Consider the following 16,374-nt stretch of genomic DNA (forward strand, 5'->3'; position numbering starts at 1 on the left):
AAGTCTTCTACATATACTTTTGCATGAATTGGTTTTGTCAAGGTAAAAAATAATGCATTACTTGTTTCGATTATCGTGTGCATTATTTGGTTGTAGATATTCTTAAACATTTTGACTTAACATAAGGTACCACTACAAGTATAACTCGAGAACATTGGCTCATAGTCAACACGAACCGTGTTACTGATAATGAAATTGGAAGGTGACTATGTACGGTACGTATAACATGTGACATACAAACTCCGTAGATAATCAAATCAGTGGTTCAATTATCGAGTCATCATTTTTTTTTCTCAATTAATTGTTTGTCTCAACTCTCAAGCATGTGAAGGACGCGAATTTCTTAGTCGATGTTATTGCCAACACTGGTCATCATGGTCTTGCTGTGTGTTAGAACAGATCATTAACCCATGCCTGCTGTAAACCATATACTGTACGTGGTTAATATACAAAGCCAAATCCACATTGGTTTACAACATGTTTTAGTTACGACCTTTTTCAAGCTACAGTGTAGCGGAATTCCAAACAGACCCACAGTTTTGCAAATAGTTTGATACCTTCTTAAGATATAGTAGTTTCAACATCAATGTATAGTAACCTATTGGGACCAAACGCGAGACTCTCACTACTCGTCAACTAGAAACTACAAAAACTTTATTCAGAAAACTCGAGGACCTCATTTGCTCGCGCTGGCTACCACCCATATAATTGGACTTCTTCCAGAAGGAAACTGCAATGCATAACACTATAACGGGCAAGAACACACGAACATAATTAAGACGAAGGAAACCTCCACGCGAATATGACTTTAGTACAAGACAGATTGTAATTCCCGTATGTATTGGAGTTTCCCAGTACCACATAATGCAATTGACAACAGCCAGTCGTAACCTCTTTTTTTGCAAAACAAGGACTTCTGGTCCAACCTTCCCCACCAAGCTGTTGTAACTTGTGAGTAAGAAGAATGTAAGATAAAGCACGGACGAACTAAATATACCATTGCAAAGTATTACTTTAATTCACATTATTCTGAAAATCAAAATTATATCGAGAGGTACTTTTACTCATCATGACTCATTTGCCGGCTGTAGCAAGGCTGCTGAAAACATCAAAGATTACTATAGGGTCGTATTATTATTACATTTTAAGCCCACCAAGCTCAGGTCGTTCTTGATGTGCAACATAAATCACAGCGTTAATGTGATTGTAGGATTCTCCATCTATGTGATAACAGTAGGGGCAGATCGGCCGGTGAATTCTTGCGTCTTGGAAAGCTTAAGAGCAACCTCAACCTGTGTATAATTAATCAGTCAGCTGACATCATTTTGGCCAAAGAGTTTAATAATGACCCAGTAAGATGAAGATTTAACTCACAAGAGGAGAAAGTGCTTCTGAAGATTCTCTATTAATTTTTGAGGGATCCTTCTCATACTGTTCAATGTAGAGACGAATGGTTGCACCTTCTGAACCAGTGCCAGAGAGGCGGAAAACCTGCAATCATGTTCAGGCAATGGGAAAGAACAAAAAAGATCAACTTAAGTGCATGTAGTGATATACAAAGTAATTTAGCAAACATAATTTCCATATATTTTTTATATTTTATATAAAGTATTCTAAAAAGTTATGCAGATAATAAAAGAAAGGCGAAGCAGGATATTGGTTTTAATGTAAATATTGATTTCCTGGAAGAATAGTTTTTCTTTCGTGATCCATATGTATTTTATTGTATATCTTGAATTTACTTTAAATCAAACCAGATAAGTAATTTATTGTAAATCTAGCTGTGCCTATTTTACACCAGATAAAAAAAGAAAATATAACTTTCAGCAAACAGAAACAACAGTATCCTAGCAGGAATAACCTTCTAATGACAAGGTCCTATAAATCCAGATTAAATGGCTAAATTGTTAACAAAAGCAAAGTCAACTTACCAATCGTGATCCATCCTCAAACAAGTACCGGATACCCTGGTGACTAGAGACGGAACCATCAACAGGATCCTTGTATTCAAATTCGTCACCCCCAGCAACATTTGCGACATCAGAGCGTATGCCTTTCACAATCCTGTATAAATAAACAGCACCAGTATGTTCAGAAAAGGAAACAAACCAGTAGAGTATGCACAATTGACCATGGAATTTTGCTGATATTGTACTGCAAAGACATACTTATTGACTTCAGGGATGGAAGATTGCAAATTCACCAAAGATGCCATCAGGTCCTTTGCCTTCCCTGCATCCACATTCTTCAAGAAAGATCATAAATTGATAAGTACACTATATGGCTCTGTATTAAAAAGAAAAATACACCAAAAATTAATTTTATACCTCATAGTCATATCGAGTATAATAATGGCGACCATAGGTAGACCAATGCTTCCGAACTATGTCCTCAACAGTAACAAGCTTGTCCCCACCAATGTTATCCTTATTTTTATAAGCAAGTATAGATAACCAAGCTAAGACTGCCCAGATACCATCTTTCTCACGTATGTGGTCAGACCCTATCAAAAGACATAACAAATGACATTGCAATACGATCATAACAGTTTCCAATAATTCCAAATGTTAATTGAATAGTATTAGATAAAAAGAAGGTAAACACAGACCAGTTCCAAAACTTTCTTCACCACAGATTGAGCATAAACCAGCATCCATTAGATTACCAAAGAATTTCCAACCAGTGGGTACCTAGCATAAAAGGGAAATAAAATAAAATATTTCAGCCAGCAGCTTGGGGTTCAGACACAGAACCTGGAATTTAGGTGAAGCGATGGTATTCAGAGGGGATCATGACATTTGAGTGAGATTACCTCGAAGAATTTCAAATTCAAATGTTTGGCCACAACATCTAGGGCAGCAGAGGTGGGCATGCTCCTACAAGTGGAAAAAGTTCAAGAGATCATGATCAACAACGGATAGGCATTAAAAGGATATATCCAAAAGAGAGTTGCTCATTAAAAATCAATTTCAGACTTGACAATGTTTTGATAACAAGAGATTGGCCTGTTGAACTACTGCATAATACTCTGAGCTAAATTCATATCCCCTACTTTATTGTTAACCATTTTTAACCTTCAGAAATCAACAAATATACCGACAGCCTCATGGCCATCAGGACACCTAAGCACTTGCTGACTTGTTTATGTAATCAATAAAGTGGTTTCAGGGTAACCATATGGTTTCAACCACTTTGCAGAGAAACAAAAGAAACTGAGAAGTAAGGTACCTGGCAACTCCTTTCAGACCAGAAGAGAAGTAAGGTATGGCTTCAACAGCATTTGCAGCAATGATAGCTACAGAATCTGATGGTGTAACAAAAAACCTAACAAAAGAAAGAGAAGTTGAGATTAATGCAAGTTAAAGACAAGAAAAAACCTACACTAATAAGTTGATACTACCTTTTTCCAAGGACCATGTTGCGATCTGCGTCACCATCAGCAGCAGCACCAAATTCTGGAGGATCTTGAGTATCTGATTTGCCCAAACCCATACGAGCAACCAACTCCTTTGCATACGTCAGATTTGGGTCTGGATGCCCTCCTCCAAAGTCTTCCTGTTCTCATGAAGTGAATCACAAGCAAAACGGCATTACAGATATGAACCAAATGAGATTAGAGTCAACACATAATCCAACTTGTCCTGAACATAGTACCTTGGGTACACAGTTGAGTAAAGAGTTTTCTTTTGCACCAAGCTCTTCCACAAAAATACGTTTCGCATAAGCTCCCCCAACTCCATGTAGTGCGTCAAAACTTCAACAACACAATACAGATAAGAAGTGACAGAGCCACTCAGCACAATGAGTCTTTCCAAAAGAACTCATCCAACAAAATGATAAAAGCTAGAATCAATCTACATACCAGAATGTGAACTTTGGAGATGATAAAAGTTTTCGGATAGAATCAAAGTCAAAAATGGACCTGGAAAATGACAAATAATAAGTGATAAAAACTATGTTATGGCATCAACATTGGTGCAATCAAACAAAAGAAGCAGAAAAACCTTACTTCAAAAGTTTCACGTAATCACTTGCAGAGTCAAAAACATCAACAGTAAAAGTCCCCCCTTCAACCTCAAAGCTGGTTACACCTGGTTTAGTGATATCTACCTGTGCATAGACATATGAAGCTCTGTCATTACCGTACATAGAAAATGCAATGTCAAGAGTTCAAAAGGATACTGCATAAGTGCATAGTAATTTAACAAACTTGAGCTCAAGGTAAGAGTACCTCAGGTAGATCCACAGTCAAGTACTCCTTTATTTGTGTTGTGTTCTCATATATCTTATTAGTGATAGACTCTGGAGCAGGTCCACCATTCCCCATGTTGTATTTAATCCCAAAATCCTGCAATCAGAAATAATGAAAAACAGCTGCTAAATTACAAAAAAAAGAGTAAGCAAATAAAAAGGATTTTTCCAATCAGTACCATGTATAATGATTCTTGATGCTTTTCATTGTTAATGTAGCATATCATATTGTTACTTTTTCAAATTTCAAATCACCTATTACAAGAACCATCCTACTATCAGTCTTTCGGAAGTTGGAACTAAATAAAATCTAGTACCTAACTTATTATATCAGCTGAGCTATAGCTTCTCTAACTCAATATAAGTAACATCACCTACCTCATTAGGACCACCTGGATTGTGACTGGCTGTGAGAATAAATGCACCTGATGCTTTGGATCCCTAGATGCAAAGCACAAACATACGAACCAGTTTCAATACCAAAACATTATCAAGAAGAAGAATAAGAGACATAATAATAATGAGGGTAACAATAATGAATGCAAGCGTATATATTATAAGAAAAAATAACTTACATCCACCCCAACTCTTTCACGTACAACAGCTGATACAGCAGGAGTAGATAGCAATCCATTTTGACCAACCCAAACACTTTTTACACCATTTCCTGCTGCCATCTTGATTATGATCTGTCAAGAAAAAATAAATCAGAATATAGGACATTTTCACTAGAAGAAATGTGTGTGTGTGTCTGAGAGAGAGAGAGAGAGAGACAGAGAGAGACAGAGACAGAGAGAGAGAGCACAACAATATGCATTGTGAAACATTGTGAAAAGCAAAATGACCTGAATTGCTTCCTTTGAATAGTAGCGACCATCACCAGATACAACAAGTCTAGCACCTGCATTATCAAAAAAAATGATAAACTAATATTAAAAGATTGAAAAGTAGGTATATAATTAGTTCACAATTGTTTCTTCCTCTCTATCATAATAGAGAATACAACAGTTGCAACAGACTTTGCAAACTTGCCAACATTTTACCTCTACCATAAAATGCAATTAGTCTAACACTCTAACCTGATGCCAAACTATCTATTCAGGGAAAACATAATGCCTAACTTTACTTCCTAGCACACAAAAGAACGATGATCTTTACCAATAAATGATAAAAGCAGAACCCTGTAAAATTCAACAGAGGTACGTACACCAGCTAGTGCCTTATTAGCAAAAATTGACTTTTAAATTCAGATTAAATTATGCAATTGTGTGTTGACACGCGCGTGCGCGAAACCTTATATGTTAAAAATGTAATTAGAAGCAAAGAAGACGATATATACCTTTCACTTGATCTGCTGGAAGAGCATTGAATGTTGACTGAACAAAATTTTGCAGGTAATTGGGTTGTATGAAAACTTTCACCTGAGAAGTACCACACATCACAGAAGCTCAGTCGCAAATTTCACTCATGAAAGACATGCATCTCCTACCATGCAATCTCTATAATCATTATATAATTTTCCTTCTAGTTTTTACAAATTGAGCCGAAAAAAGGCCAAAAAATCGAAGAATTTGAAAAGTTGTTTATTACACTCCTATACAAAACCATGAAATACTGATCGACTCCTCCTTGTGTTTCATTCATTCATGACACAGCTAACATTGCCTAGCGTATACATTTCTAAGATCTACGTGGAATATAGAGATTGAACACAGTGGACTCATTATAAGGATCGAATTCTCTTGTAACATTTACACAAAATAATTTATTCTCTTTCTTTCTTATTATCTCCGGCGAAACAGCAATCATGATCAGATACTCTCATCAGCTCAAGGACTTAATAGAGTGATCATCACATTCATCCATCTAAACCAGAACAACACTACTATCCATCTAAACCAAAACTTCAAACAATTCTCATTTTGAACAACAACTATGATCTACTTCAATCCGAAAACCACAACAAATCAAAAACCACACACATCCAGCTAACAGATTTGATCGAATACATGTCAAACTGAAACAAATCCAATCACTAATCCAATGATAAGCTACTACGATATCAAAGAAAACAGTGCGAATTCACCGAATCGAATAACGAGCAGAGTAAGCAAATGCCGCAACTACATAGATCGAGCTTCGGAAACATTTAATCAAGAATTGAAAGAGTACGAAAACGAACCTTCTTGCGGAGGCCGGAGGTTCCAGGCTTCTGGCCGTCGAACGGCGTCGTCTCGACTCGCTTGATCGACATTTCCGGTGCCGGAGAAACAAAGCACGGCTCAAATTGAGAGCGAAACTAGTAGAGAGTGACACACAGGTGGAGAGATAGAGAGGAAGAGGTGAGTGTGGAGATTTATAACGAAAGGTTGTTGAAGCGAACGAAAGGTGGCCAAGAGTGTAGGATTTACGCTACAATTTTTATTTTCTTTTCGATTTTGTGAATGAGTTTGGGATCGGGTGACGTTTGTACTAGAAAGATTCTGTGTAATATTCCCAGACACGTGGCGAAAGGGCACCGTGGTGATGGGCGATCATGGCCGAGATATCCGTCCGAAATGAGAAGAGAACGATTCGCACGGTTGAATGTCCGGTGAGGATGTTTCGCATCGCGTCGGGCGTCTATTGGATGAAACTGTGGGGGAAAGTCGACTAGACTCTTCGAAGAATATTGAATTGATGATGGTGGTAAATTTTGATTAGATACAATTTTCTTTTTAATAATTTGCTTATTGGTTTGGCCATAAAGGATACTTCATCAGACATTTTTACTTGTAATCTCATATACCGAGTACATTTGAGAATTGATTTGGAAGAAACTGCTCGAAATAAAACAAGTTACAACTTAGAAAAAGTTGCACGACATAAAAAAGAATTGGATATGCATGAATAAAAGATAGTACAATCACATGATGAATTTGTATGACTCACTATCAAACGAATTCGCATAAACATGTCTATCAATATTACTTTGAATTACATATGGCTCAATATCATGGTTCAATCACTTCAATGTAAAGAATAATGCTAGGTGAACTATATTTTTTAAATCCAGCCTATAGTCTTACATATGTGTCAGTAGCCTATGTGACAAAATCTGAAAACCATGTTATTTAATAAAATACTCTTTCGCGTGCAGAGGCTGAGGGACGTTGGGAGTTACTGGGTCACGTGCCCCAATTGTGTTTAGTAGTTATATTTTACTTGGGGGTAACAGTGCCCCACTTTAGTGTAATGGTTAGCCTAATGTTTGTCATCTATCTGGTCTAGGTTTCGATCCCATCTTCTGTCAATCTTTCTTTTTTCCTTTTCCTTATCTTGGCTTGTAGCCTGTCATAAACATGACAATTCTTCTCAGTAATTTGGAAACTTGGTATAGAATTAAAATGCATAGTAGCAACATGTATTCACTCTCAACTCAAACACGAGTATTATATATATAATTTTTCAAAATTTTATGTTTTTTGTTATTACTATTTCATTTGTATGTGTGCTCCAGTAATGTTACGCTTCTGGCTCCGCCACTGATCGCGTGGTGTATATGCCGCATAGACTAATACGTAAAGTACGTCTTAGGTGGATTGATAAAGGGTGGTTCGTTAAGTATTGCTTAGATGTGAAAGTGTGTACTTTTATTCAATACAATGTCTCAAATGGTTTACTAAACTAGGTTATCGAATTCAACCAAATGTGAGTTCCCTATCAAAATGGTAAGAAAATAAACATGTTACTGTCACGTTACTTAGATGTTTTTACGTTTGAGTCGCATAATGTCCACATGATTCAACCAAGTTTATAATCCGATGCATAATAACTCATTGCAATCCACCTTGCACCGAGGTCGACTGATGGTGCTGCAATAAATCGAGGTTTATCCTACCGGTTTACGAATATCTTATAATAATCTGACTGCATTTGGTAGAATGCAAAATGTTTTTTTTTAATAAATGAAAACCATTATTAGATCAGCTGTCCATTCAAACTAGATATCTCTGTCCAAACACAGGCAAGCAGTCCTCTTATTTGGATGCATTTTGAACCTCTGAACAACAGTTGATCTATTTAGGAAATCCGGGTCCTTACCTTCATCAGTAACAGTCTTTAACCACTTGCATTAATTACTTTTTTACTATAACTGTTTTACTGAATGAAGCAAGGAAAGCACATGTATCCCACAAAAGGAACCAACCACGCCCGAGCACGTTAAAAGCCAAAAGCGTTAAAGTCGCGTCAAATTCGGAGTTAAAAGAGCAAACAAAAACAGCGACAATTTAGAATCAATTAACCACAGAAAAAGCTTAAGTAGCCGCTGAGATCAAATTTACACTGGCATGAAATTACAGTCACATTACAAACCCGAGATTCAGAATTCCGGCCACCCTCAAACCTAAATGAACAACAACACGTTGAAAATTAAAAACAAAGCCAATGAAGCTTAAACCCCTTAATTAGCCCCAGCACTAAATTTAAACACACCCTAAAATTTAACCCAAAAAAAATTTAAAAACCTAAAACGCAATCCTGGCTTCTCTATCACTCTCTCTCTCACTGTGAGCTCAGCACCCCACCGGAGCCACGGAGGGCTTCACTTTCGGTGGCCTGCCTCTCCCTCTAGGGGCCCCACTCGCCGGAGCCGAAGCAGGAGTCGAAGTCGGACTAGTCTTGGCCTTCTTCGGAGGGCGTCCACGTGGCCTGCCTGAGCCGCTTGAGGTCGAGCTCTTCACAATTGGGGGCGGGAAAAACGGATCCTTAGGCTTGGGAGGCCTGCCACGTGGCCTGGGAGGCGAGGACACCACTGCGGCGGCTCCTTCGGGAGCCGGGACCTTGGCCTTGGGGGGACGGCCACGGCCGCGCTTGGGCGGCGCGTTGGGGTCGGGCTTCATGTAGTTGTTCTTGACAAAAGCGAGCTCGCCGCTCTGCTTCATGAGGTTGAGGTGGTGGGTTAGAAGGGTTGGGTGAGCTTCCGGCAGATCGCTGTAGGTGGACTCGATTTTCTGCGCTATTGAAGTCTTGTTCGACCCCTCGCTCTCATTAAGGGCCTCGATCGCGTCCATAATCATCTGTAACACACATAAAAAGTTAGAAACTGACAAATTAAGCAAAAATTGAGCTGGGAATTAGGGTTTGTAACTTTGTTTAATGAGGATTAGGGGTACCTTTGGGTACTCCGGGAGGGCCGGAGCTGGGTCGGACAGTGCCGGAGCCGGCGGAGTAGGGTCGGTGGAGTCTTCAGTGGCCATGAGAGCTTGATTGGTCTGGGAGAGAGTTGGAGTGAGACTATTGAGAAGAGTTGTGCGGAGCAAGAATTTAAAAGGTGTGTTTTCTAGACGATCTGGTCGAGGGAAAAAGAAAGGGGATGACCTCCTGAGTGAGATCGAAGGGTCGGGGACGGCTGTTTTGGGTGTAATCCGACGGTGGAAACTGCGTTGTTAAGGGTCACGCGGATCGGTGACATGGCGGGGTTTTTGAAGTCTGTGTTTTGTGGTGAAGTTACGGAAGTGTCCCTTAATATTTTTGAATAATTTGGGGCGAGGATATCATAGGCGTCTGGTTTGGTTACTTTCGTGGGCTCAGGTTTTTGATTGGCCAAAACCGTGAAAGAAAGGAAAGGTTGAAATGGATGGCGTGGTGACGTGGCGCCTCATGGTTTTGGTTTTCTCCCAAGATTCAAATTGGGATCATCCGAGTGCGGAAGGTGGGGCCCTGCTTAAGGAATGGATTAATCCTGTGTGTTGTAGTGTATGATAGAAGTATGTGGACCGGCAAATCAGGCGGCTGCTATTGGAGTTGACCAGCGAGTCGTACGCTTTTCTCAAAATTGCTGAGAGTGATTCAAGATTGGAAGGGATGCCTGCTGATAGACATGTGTGATGCTTCAGATGGTGGGGCCATGGAAACCCCTTTTTTTACTTAATTTGCTGGAATTTTTTACTGTTACTGTTCACACTAGTAGACTGGTCAGCTACTAAGTACGGTTAATGCTGACATTGATCTAATCTTCATGAGGGACACGCGTCATGTCTTTTTACCCTAATCTTCAAAAGTGAAAACGACTTGAGGGTAAACTGATTTTTGTTATGTTTAAGTTGGGTCGACTTAATTGTGATGTAGGTTCAAGTTTCAAATTCAGTTTATAAGAATCTCGGATTTGATTGGCAAGTAGGAAACAATCTAAATTTACTTGCTAAATTACTTTTATAACCCGAGGCATGTAGAACCACTAAATTGCAATGAGTCCATTCTAACTATGTTTTTAAGGACAAGTGTATAGACTGGAACAACTGCTAAAGTGAACTAAACATTATAACAAACATAATTCTCTTACGAGTAGGCAAAATTTGAATCTGCCCTCACTCATAATTCCTTATTGTTAAACTGAAAGTGAAAAAAATCGATCATAATTCATGTGCTGAATAAAAATATGGTTAAGACTTAAGAGTGGATCACACCATAAGTGCTAAGATGGCAATGATGGCCACCACGAAGACTTGAATACCGGAGGAGATGATCCGAGCTTCATAACGAACAGCCGAAGACTTGTCCATAACGGTGATGTTAAGCTTCATGCCCTGATCACAGTGATCGGACACGCCGCAAATATACCATTTCTTTCCGGCGGACGCCAGGTCTACTCTGTCATTTCCACTTGTCAGTGCTTCGTTTTTTGCCGGTTTGGTGCAATCCTTGAACCCAGTTCCGTCGACCTTGTACACATTGTGTGCCGGAGGTGTGTACTTGAACACTGTAAAATGATCAACCTCGATCATGTTAGTTTATTACAATAACTTCAATCACAAGGCACATATAACATGAAAGATTTTATGTTCATGATATAAGCAAATGAAAGAAATCGGTACCTAGAGTATCACCAACTTGAAATACTTTGTCTTTGGCCCAAGCTTGGTAATCGAAGTCCAGTGTCCAGCCGCTATCGCCTCCGACAACTATATCTTTCGCCATGGCGATTGCAGGAAGCAGAATCACAACAGCAGCAATCAGGAGGACTAGTTTGTTCAAAGCCATTAGAGCTACTAGCTAAAGCGTTGACAGTATTTCTTCTCGAGTATGGTGATCACTCCTGGACTGGGATACCAAACAGGAGAGATGAAGGCTCTATTTATAACATTCCTTGTGTTACAAGATCTCATCGGAAGTGTCGAATTCAAGACCGCCTATGGTCGGCTCAGCTCTACATGGACTGTGTTATGCTCCTAATAAGATACCGTCGGCACATTACGCTTTTCTTCATACTATGCAGCCATGCAACACGGATCTTTATAATATGCTTTGTGCTATATGGCTTTGGTTATGTTCAGTTTCTTCTTGAATGTGTTGCTTCTCTGTAATTATATTCACATTTAAACTTTTTTACATACTATTTTTTCACCAGTCACACCTTTCTACAATGCAAAAGGTACACAAAACCTCCTATTTTATTATACCTAACTCTCCATAGGACGTTTCCCTCGGTCTTGTACTACTCGATTTGTCAAACTGGTTCTCTGGTCTTCTGCTACTTGGCTTGCCGAACTGGTTCCCCGGTCTTCTGCTACTTGGGTTGCCGAGCTGGCCCCCCGGTACTGAACCACATGGGTTGCTGAACTGGTTCCAGTTGCAGTAAAGCTTGATCCGGATGAATGAGAATTTGATTCACCAGAAGTCCCAGCAGTGGAAGATAATCCAACTGGCCTGCGAGATCTTCTGTATCTCGATCCTGGTATTCCAGGTCTAGTTGGCTCTTCAAGGTTGTTCGGTTTCTTTGATAAGATCACGACCACGCGATGCATTGCCGGTCTGATCTGGGGTTCACCTTGTACGCATAATAACGCTATCTGGATACAAATTGCTGCTTGATCAGCATCTGCAGATGATGCTAAGATCGGGTCCATTATCTCCAATCGTCTCCCCTTCTTGTACAGCTTGTATGCCTGCAGTAACACACACATTGTTTAGGCTTAGCAGAAGTTTCTGGCTTAAAATCTTTACAGTGGAATCTAAGTCCCACGATTCTAAAGGAACCCCAAACAGACCCAAGTTTCTCTCAGACTTTTCCTGTGGAAATGTGTTGTGGAAACTATTTGACCAATCATCGATAAATATTTTAACTATTAGACCAAGCACAACATATGGGTGAACATAAATTTGGTCTGTAGGGTGGGGCAAAAAACTTCATGTCTTAGTACAATTACGCCTTTTTGTTTGGAAATGTTCAACAAACCTATGAATAATGCGTGATGTAGATTAAGCTTTATGTTCAAGAGCATGAAAAGAAGATGCACCACCATAACACTAGGAGTGCAGCACCTGCCAGGGGATATTGATAAAAGCAGTGTTATGTATCATCTTACCCAATCAAGGAGGCTCTGCGCATCCACATTTAAGTTGAATGACGAATTCCTTTGGCCGCTGATAAGCTCCAAAACCAACACGCCAAAGCTAAATACATCCGCCTTCTCAGATAAATATCCATGCATGACATACTCTGGAGCCATATACCCACTGTTACAAACATATTAAAACAGGTCTGTATTAAAATCATTAAACTGTGCTAGTTTCTACAAGCCCTTGCGCATCTGACTGGTTACATATAAGATAGAAAGTAATAAGGCATAATAAAAGAACATACTTTGTCCCAGCTACACGCGTATTGACATGAGTTTGATCTTCAGGAAATAGACGAGCCATGCCAAAATCAGCAATCTTGGGAACCCATTTGTCATCAAGCAGAATGTTGCTGGCCTTGATGTCTCTGTGTATGATACGATTGTGCGAGTCTTCATGAAGATAAAGCAAACCCTTTGCAACACCACATATTATTTCGTACCTCCGCTTCCAGTCAAGCTCCTGACGTCTCTCCGGTTCTGTAGCAATACCATACCAATCCGGTGTTAAGATCCATTGAATATTAACTCACTCTGATGAAATAAGAATTAGTATTATAAACATGCCAGTAACATGTGTATTATATATAGATTATCAATGAATTATAGGGCCGGCTTAAAGTCCTGGGGTTGACATAGATTAGTTAATTCATTCTGCACTGGCAAGGTTCAAAACCTTTTGGTAGGTTTTGACTAGGAACAAATAATGTGGTTGAAGTCAACATCTTAAGAGCTATTCTCTTACACAAGGTGTTAATCAAGAATATGACAAGCTCAAGCAAAATATAAAGTGCAAGATGGGAAGAGCAGATTTATACCTGAAGACTACACTAATGACATAATTATTATTCATTGAGAGATATATGTCATAGTTAACATATTGCAAAAGCTAATCCCCGAGCTATTATGTGATGAAAATGTTTACTCAGACCTGCTTTAACAACAGGCTTATATCTAATTCTGAACATCAAGCTGAATATGTTTGGAATATTTTTTGAATCAATCTATTAGCTAAGATCTGTGATAAACATGGAAGTTCAAGTTCCTTTCGAATTTCAGCAGCTCATTGCAATATAAATTAATATGGACTAAGGAAGAGATGTGGTGCTAGAATTTATAATAATAGTCTTTATCAGATCTAATACTTCAGAAGATTCATACTTGAAGCAAACACTAGAAACTAAGTAATAATTTGTAACCAGACACCTAAACAAGATTGCCTCATTCATTGTGCAGTTGCCAAATAAAAATCTGAAAGTAATGAATGGAGGCAGAAGAACTGAGGACTTACTGAAGAGAAGCTTGTCAAGGCTCTCATTAACGATGTATTCATATACAAGCAGCTTCTCTGCCCCATGAGCACAATAGCCCAATAAATTCACAACATTACGGTGTTGCACCCGAGCCAGCAACTTGGCCTCATTCATGAACTCTTTCTTTCCTTGACTTGAGGTTTGTGACAGCTTTTTAACTGCAATGTCTCTACCATCAGCCAATCTCCCCTATAAATAATCACCAATTTCTTATTAACAATTTACCAATAGAATGCTCCTAGGGAAATTTAGTCTAACTTATAACAATGCAGAAGCTTAATGTGAAATCCGGTTGCAATTTTGCAATGTACAATCAGGGAGACATAAAAAAAGAAGAAGCAATTCATAGTTTCAAAATCTTCATAAACTATTTGATTACGATTATAAGGGGTGATAGTACAAAAAAATTCGACAATTTTTCTAATTACTTTGTTTGCTAACACAAATGTAATTACCACATCAACTCTTCACATTCCATAAGAATTAGAGAGCCACAATCTTCACTAATTAAAACATGCACAACTTCCAGAAGCTAAAAACTGATCTTGAAGACAATTTTGACAAGAAATGTAGGATTTGGAAGATTTGACCAATAATACTAGTCTAAATTTATTTCTGCAACAACACAGACTAGTCAAACCAAAGCTCAATCGGATCTAACCTTGTAAACCGGCCCAAAGCCGCCTTGTCCGAGCTTATTGTGGGGGTGAAAATCCTTAGTAGCAGCCACCAAAATCTCAAAAGGGAACACCTTCTGTTCCTGTTGGGCAATTTTCTGTAAGTCCTCTTCAGTGTTTCCCTCTGATCAATAATAAAAACAGAGCAGAACTATAAAAGATCATATCTTGAAGCTGACACTAAAGAATTTTGGATTCTGGGTTCGGTTCTTTACCTTTGTTCGAGTTGAACCCCAATGTTTTGAGGAGATTGTTGAGCAAATTCTTGGACTTGGTCATGGTTTTCTGTGGGTTTTAGTATATCCCATAAAGGAACCCACAGAAAAAACAGAACAGACTCAACAGAGGAGAAATCTAGACGGTGATGATGTGTTGGGTCTGGGATTATTTGAACTACAAGTTTATGGTGTCGGATTCTGTGTTATGGTTTGTGTTGGTGATCGTGTCTTTGTGGAAGAAGAGGTATATGAGGACCCGCAACAGAGAAATTTGGAAGCATTTGAGCGTGTTGACTTCCATATTGACTCGGTGGCTGTTTCAAAAATATAATGCTAGTTTCTGTTGGAGGAAAGAATCAAACTTAAATATACGACGGAAGCAGTAAGCCAACCTTGTATATGATCTCATTCTCATCATCTCAAGAGTTGGCACATTGTAGGGTTTTAAGGTTGAAGAAGGTTGCAGGTCGCGGTTTAATAATGGTTGATGATCGTTGCTAGTTTTAGGGTTTAGTTTTGCTTCAGGGGCAAGAAGCAAAAGATATACCAAAGTTTATTAAGTTCTATTATTGCTGAGGAAATAAAATTCGAGATTGCAATTTTCTCATCATAATATCTGGTAACGTCTTGTTAAAAGGGAGCTAATAATTCATTATTTTCTATGGTTTGGACTACAAGAACTGATAATTCAATCAGGCTCTTTCAAATTTGGTTGAATGGATTATTGAATCTAATTTGCTAGCTAGATAGGTTTCTCCCCTTCACATATTGGTCTATCGGTTATTTGAAAGTCCGCCGAAAGGACCAGCAGGTTATTGAACAAACTCTAAACAAGAAATTTCAAAGAAAAGTATGATAGAGCTAGCGCAATCGAAATCATACACATGAGAAATATACAACGCAGGTAATACACGTGGGAAGAATTATAGCGAGTATAGAATGGTTAATTTCAGATTATAAAGGATCAAGTCAAATTCGGATTAGTTAAACAATATATATATATATATATATATATAGATGCATGCATTGAAAAAGATTATCAACCTTCTTCTCTCTGAAAAAGATGTACCAGAAATTGCACATCAGCTGGGTGTGGAAGGCTTTGCTTATCTTTCATGGTAGTGACCGGTGCTCTTTGTTTGTAAACATTTAATTCGACCAAAGAAAGAATAAAAATCATTAAAATCCACAAACATTAGATACTCTGAAATATGGTAAAGTTTTTCATAATTACCATAAGGTAAATGTAAGAAATTGCAAACGTTATCACAAAATGGTTGTTTATATGCAAACTCTTAATGGGGAATCTATGTCGGTCTCTCTTGTAAATGACAGAAAGCCAAGGCGCGGGAGCAAGCAAAGGATATGACACTGAATGAAAATTGATACTATTGAAGAATGAAGACAGAAGAACAAAGAGAATGAAACTGGTTTAAATGAAACTGTATTGACTTGAAAACGAAGAGCAACATTTACAACATATTTAACAAGCTAAACAAATGGTTAATAACCATTAGACAAACCTACCAAACTA

General features: G+C 38.6%; 4 protein-coding genes across 4 annotated transcripts; all 4 read right to left on the reverse strand.

Moving 5' to 3' along the window:
- Positions 1-967: 967 nt before the first annotated feature.
- On the reverse strand, positions 968-6,695 carry LOC126791294 (phosphoglucomutase, cytoplasmic). The gene is made up of 18 exons (XM_050517728.1): positions 6,434-6,695; positions 5,591-5,672; positions 5,097-5,152; positions 4,827-4,940; positions 4,630-4,692; positions 4,232-4,348; positions 4,010-4,110; positions 3,863-3,922; positions 3,655-3,754; positions 3,401-3,555; positions 3,229-3,324; positions 2,813-2,876; positions 2,609-2,690; positions 2,328-2,503; positions 2,169-2,245; positions 1,932-2,064; positions 1,375-1,491; positions 968-1,292 (listed from the first exon to the last, which is right to left on the reverse strand). The coding sequence occupies exons 1-18, from the start codon at positions 6,503-6,505 to the stop codon at positions 1,221-1,223; spliced, it is 1,737 nt and encodes a 578-aa protein (XP_050373685.1). The 5' UTR covers positions 6,506-6,695; the 3' UTR covers positions 968-1,220.
- Positions 6,696-8,513: 1,818 nt separating this feature from the next.
- LOC126791316 (HMG-Y-related protein B-like) lies at positions 8,514-9,575 on the reverse strand. Its single transcript, XM_050517754.1, has 2 exons — positions 9,408-9,575; positions 8,514-9,311 (listed from the first exon to the last, which is right to left on the reverse strand). The coding sequence occupies exons 1-2, from the start codon at positions 9,489-9,491 to the stop codon at positions 8,808-8,810; spliced, it is 588 nt and encodes a 195-aa protein (XP_050373711.1). The 5' UTR covers positions 9,492-9,575; the 3' UTR covers positions 8,514-8,807.
- An 891-nt stretch (positions 9,576-10,466) lies between these two features.
- On the reverse strand, positions 10,467-11,291 carry LOC126791322 (blue copper protein 1a-like). The gene is made up of 2 exons (XM_050517761.1): positions 11,109-11,291; positions 10,467-10,993 (listed from the first exon to the last, which is right to left on the reverse strand). Exons 1-2 carry the CDS (start codon positions 11,272-11,274, stop codon positions 10,695-10,697), a joined length of 465 nt encoding a protein of 154 aa, XP_050373718.1. The 5' UTR covers positions 11,275-11,291; the 3' UTR covers positions 10,467-10,694.
- A 250-nt stretch (positions 11,292-11,541) lies between these two features.
- On the reverse strand, positions 11,542-15,075 carry LOC126791302 (cysteine-rich receptor-like protein kinase 43). Its single transcript, XM_050517738.1, has 6 exons — positions 14,838-15,075; positions 14,607-14,746; positions 13,924-14,134; positions 12,878-13,112; positions 12,600-12,750; positions 11,542-12,179 (listed from the first exon to the last, which is right to left on the reverse strand). The coding sequence occupies exons 1-6, from the start codon at positions 14,899-14,901 to the stop codon at positions 11,694-11,696; spliced, it is 1,287 nt and encodes a 428-aa protein (XP_050373695.1). The 5' UTR covers positions 14,902-15,075; the 3' UTR covers positions 11,542-11,693.
- Between the last annotated feature and the right edge of the window lie 1,299 nt (positions 15,076-16,374).

The sequence above is a fragment of the Argentina anserina genome, chromosome 4, assembly GCF_933775445.1.
Source record: "Argentina anserina chromosome 4, drPotAnse1.1, whole genome shotgun sequence".
NCBI classification, from domain to species: Eukaryota; Viridiplantae; Streptophyta; class Magnoliopsida; order Rosales; family Rosaceae; genus Argentina; species Argentina anserina.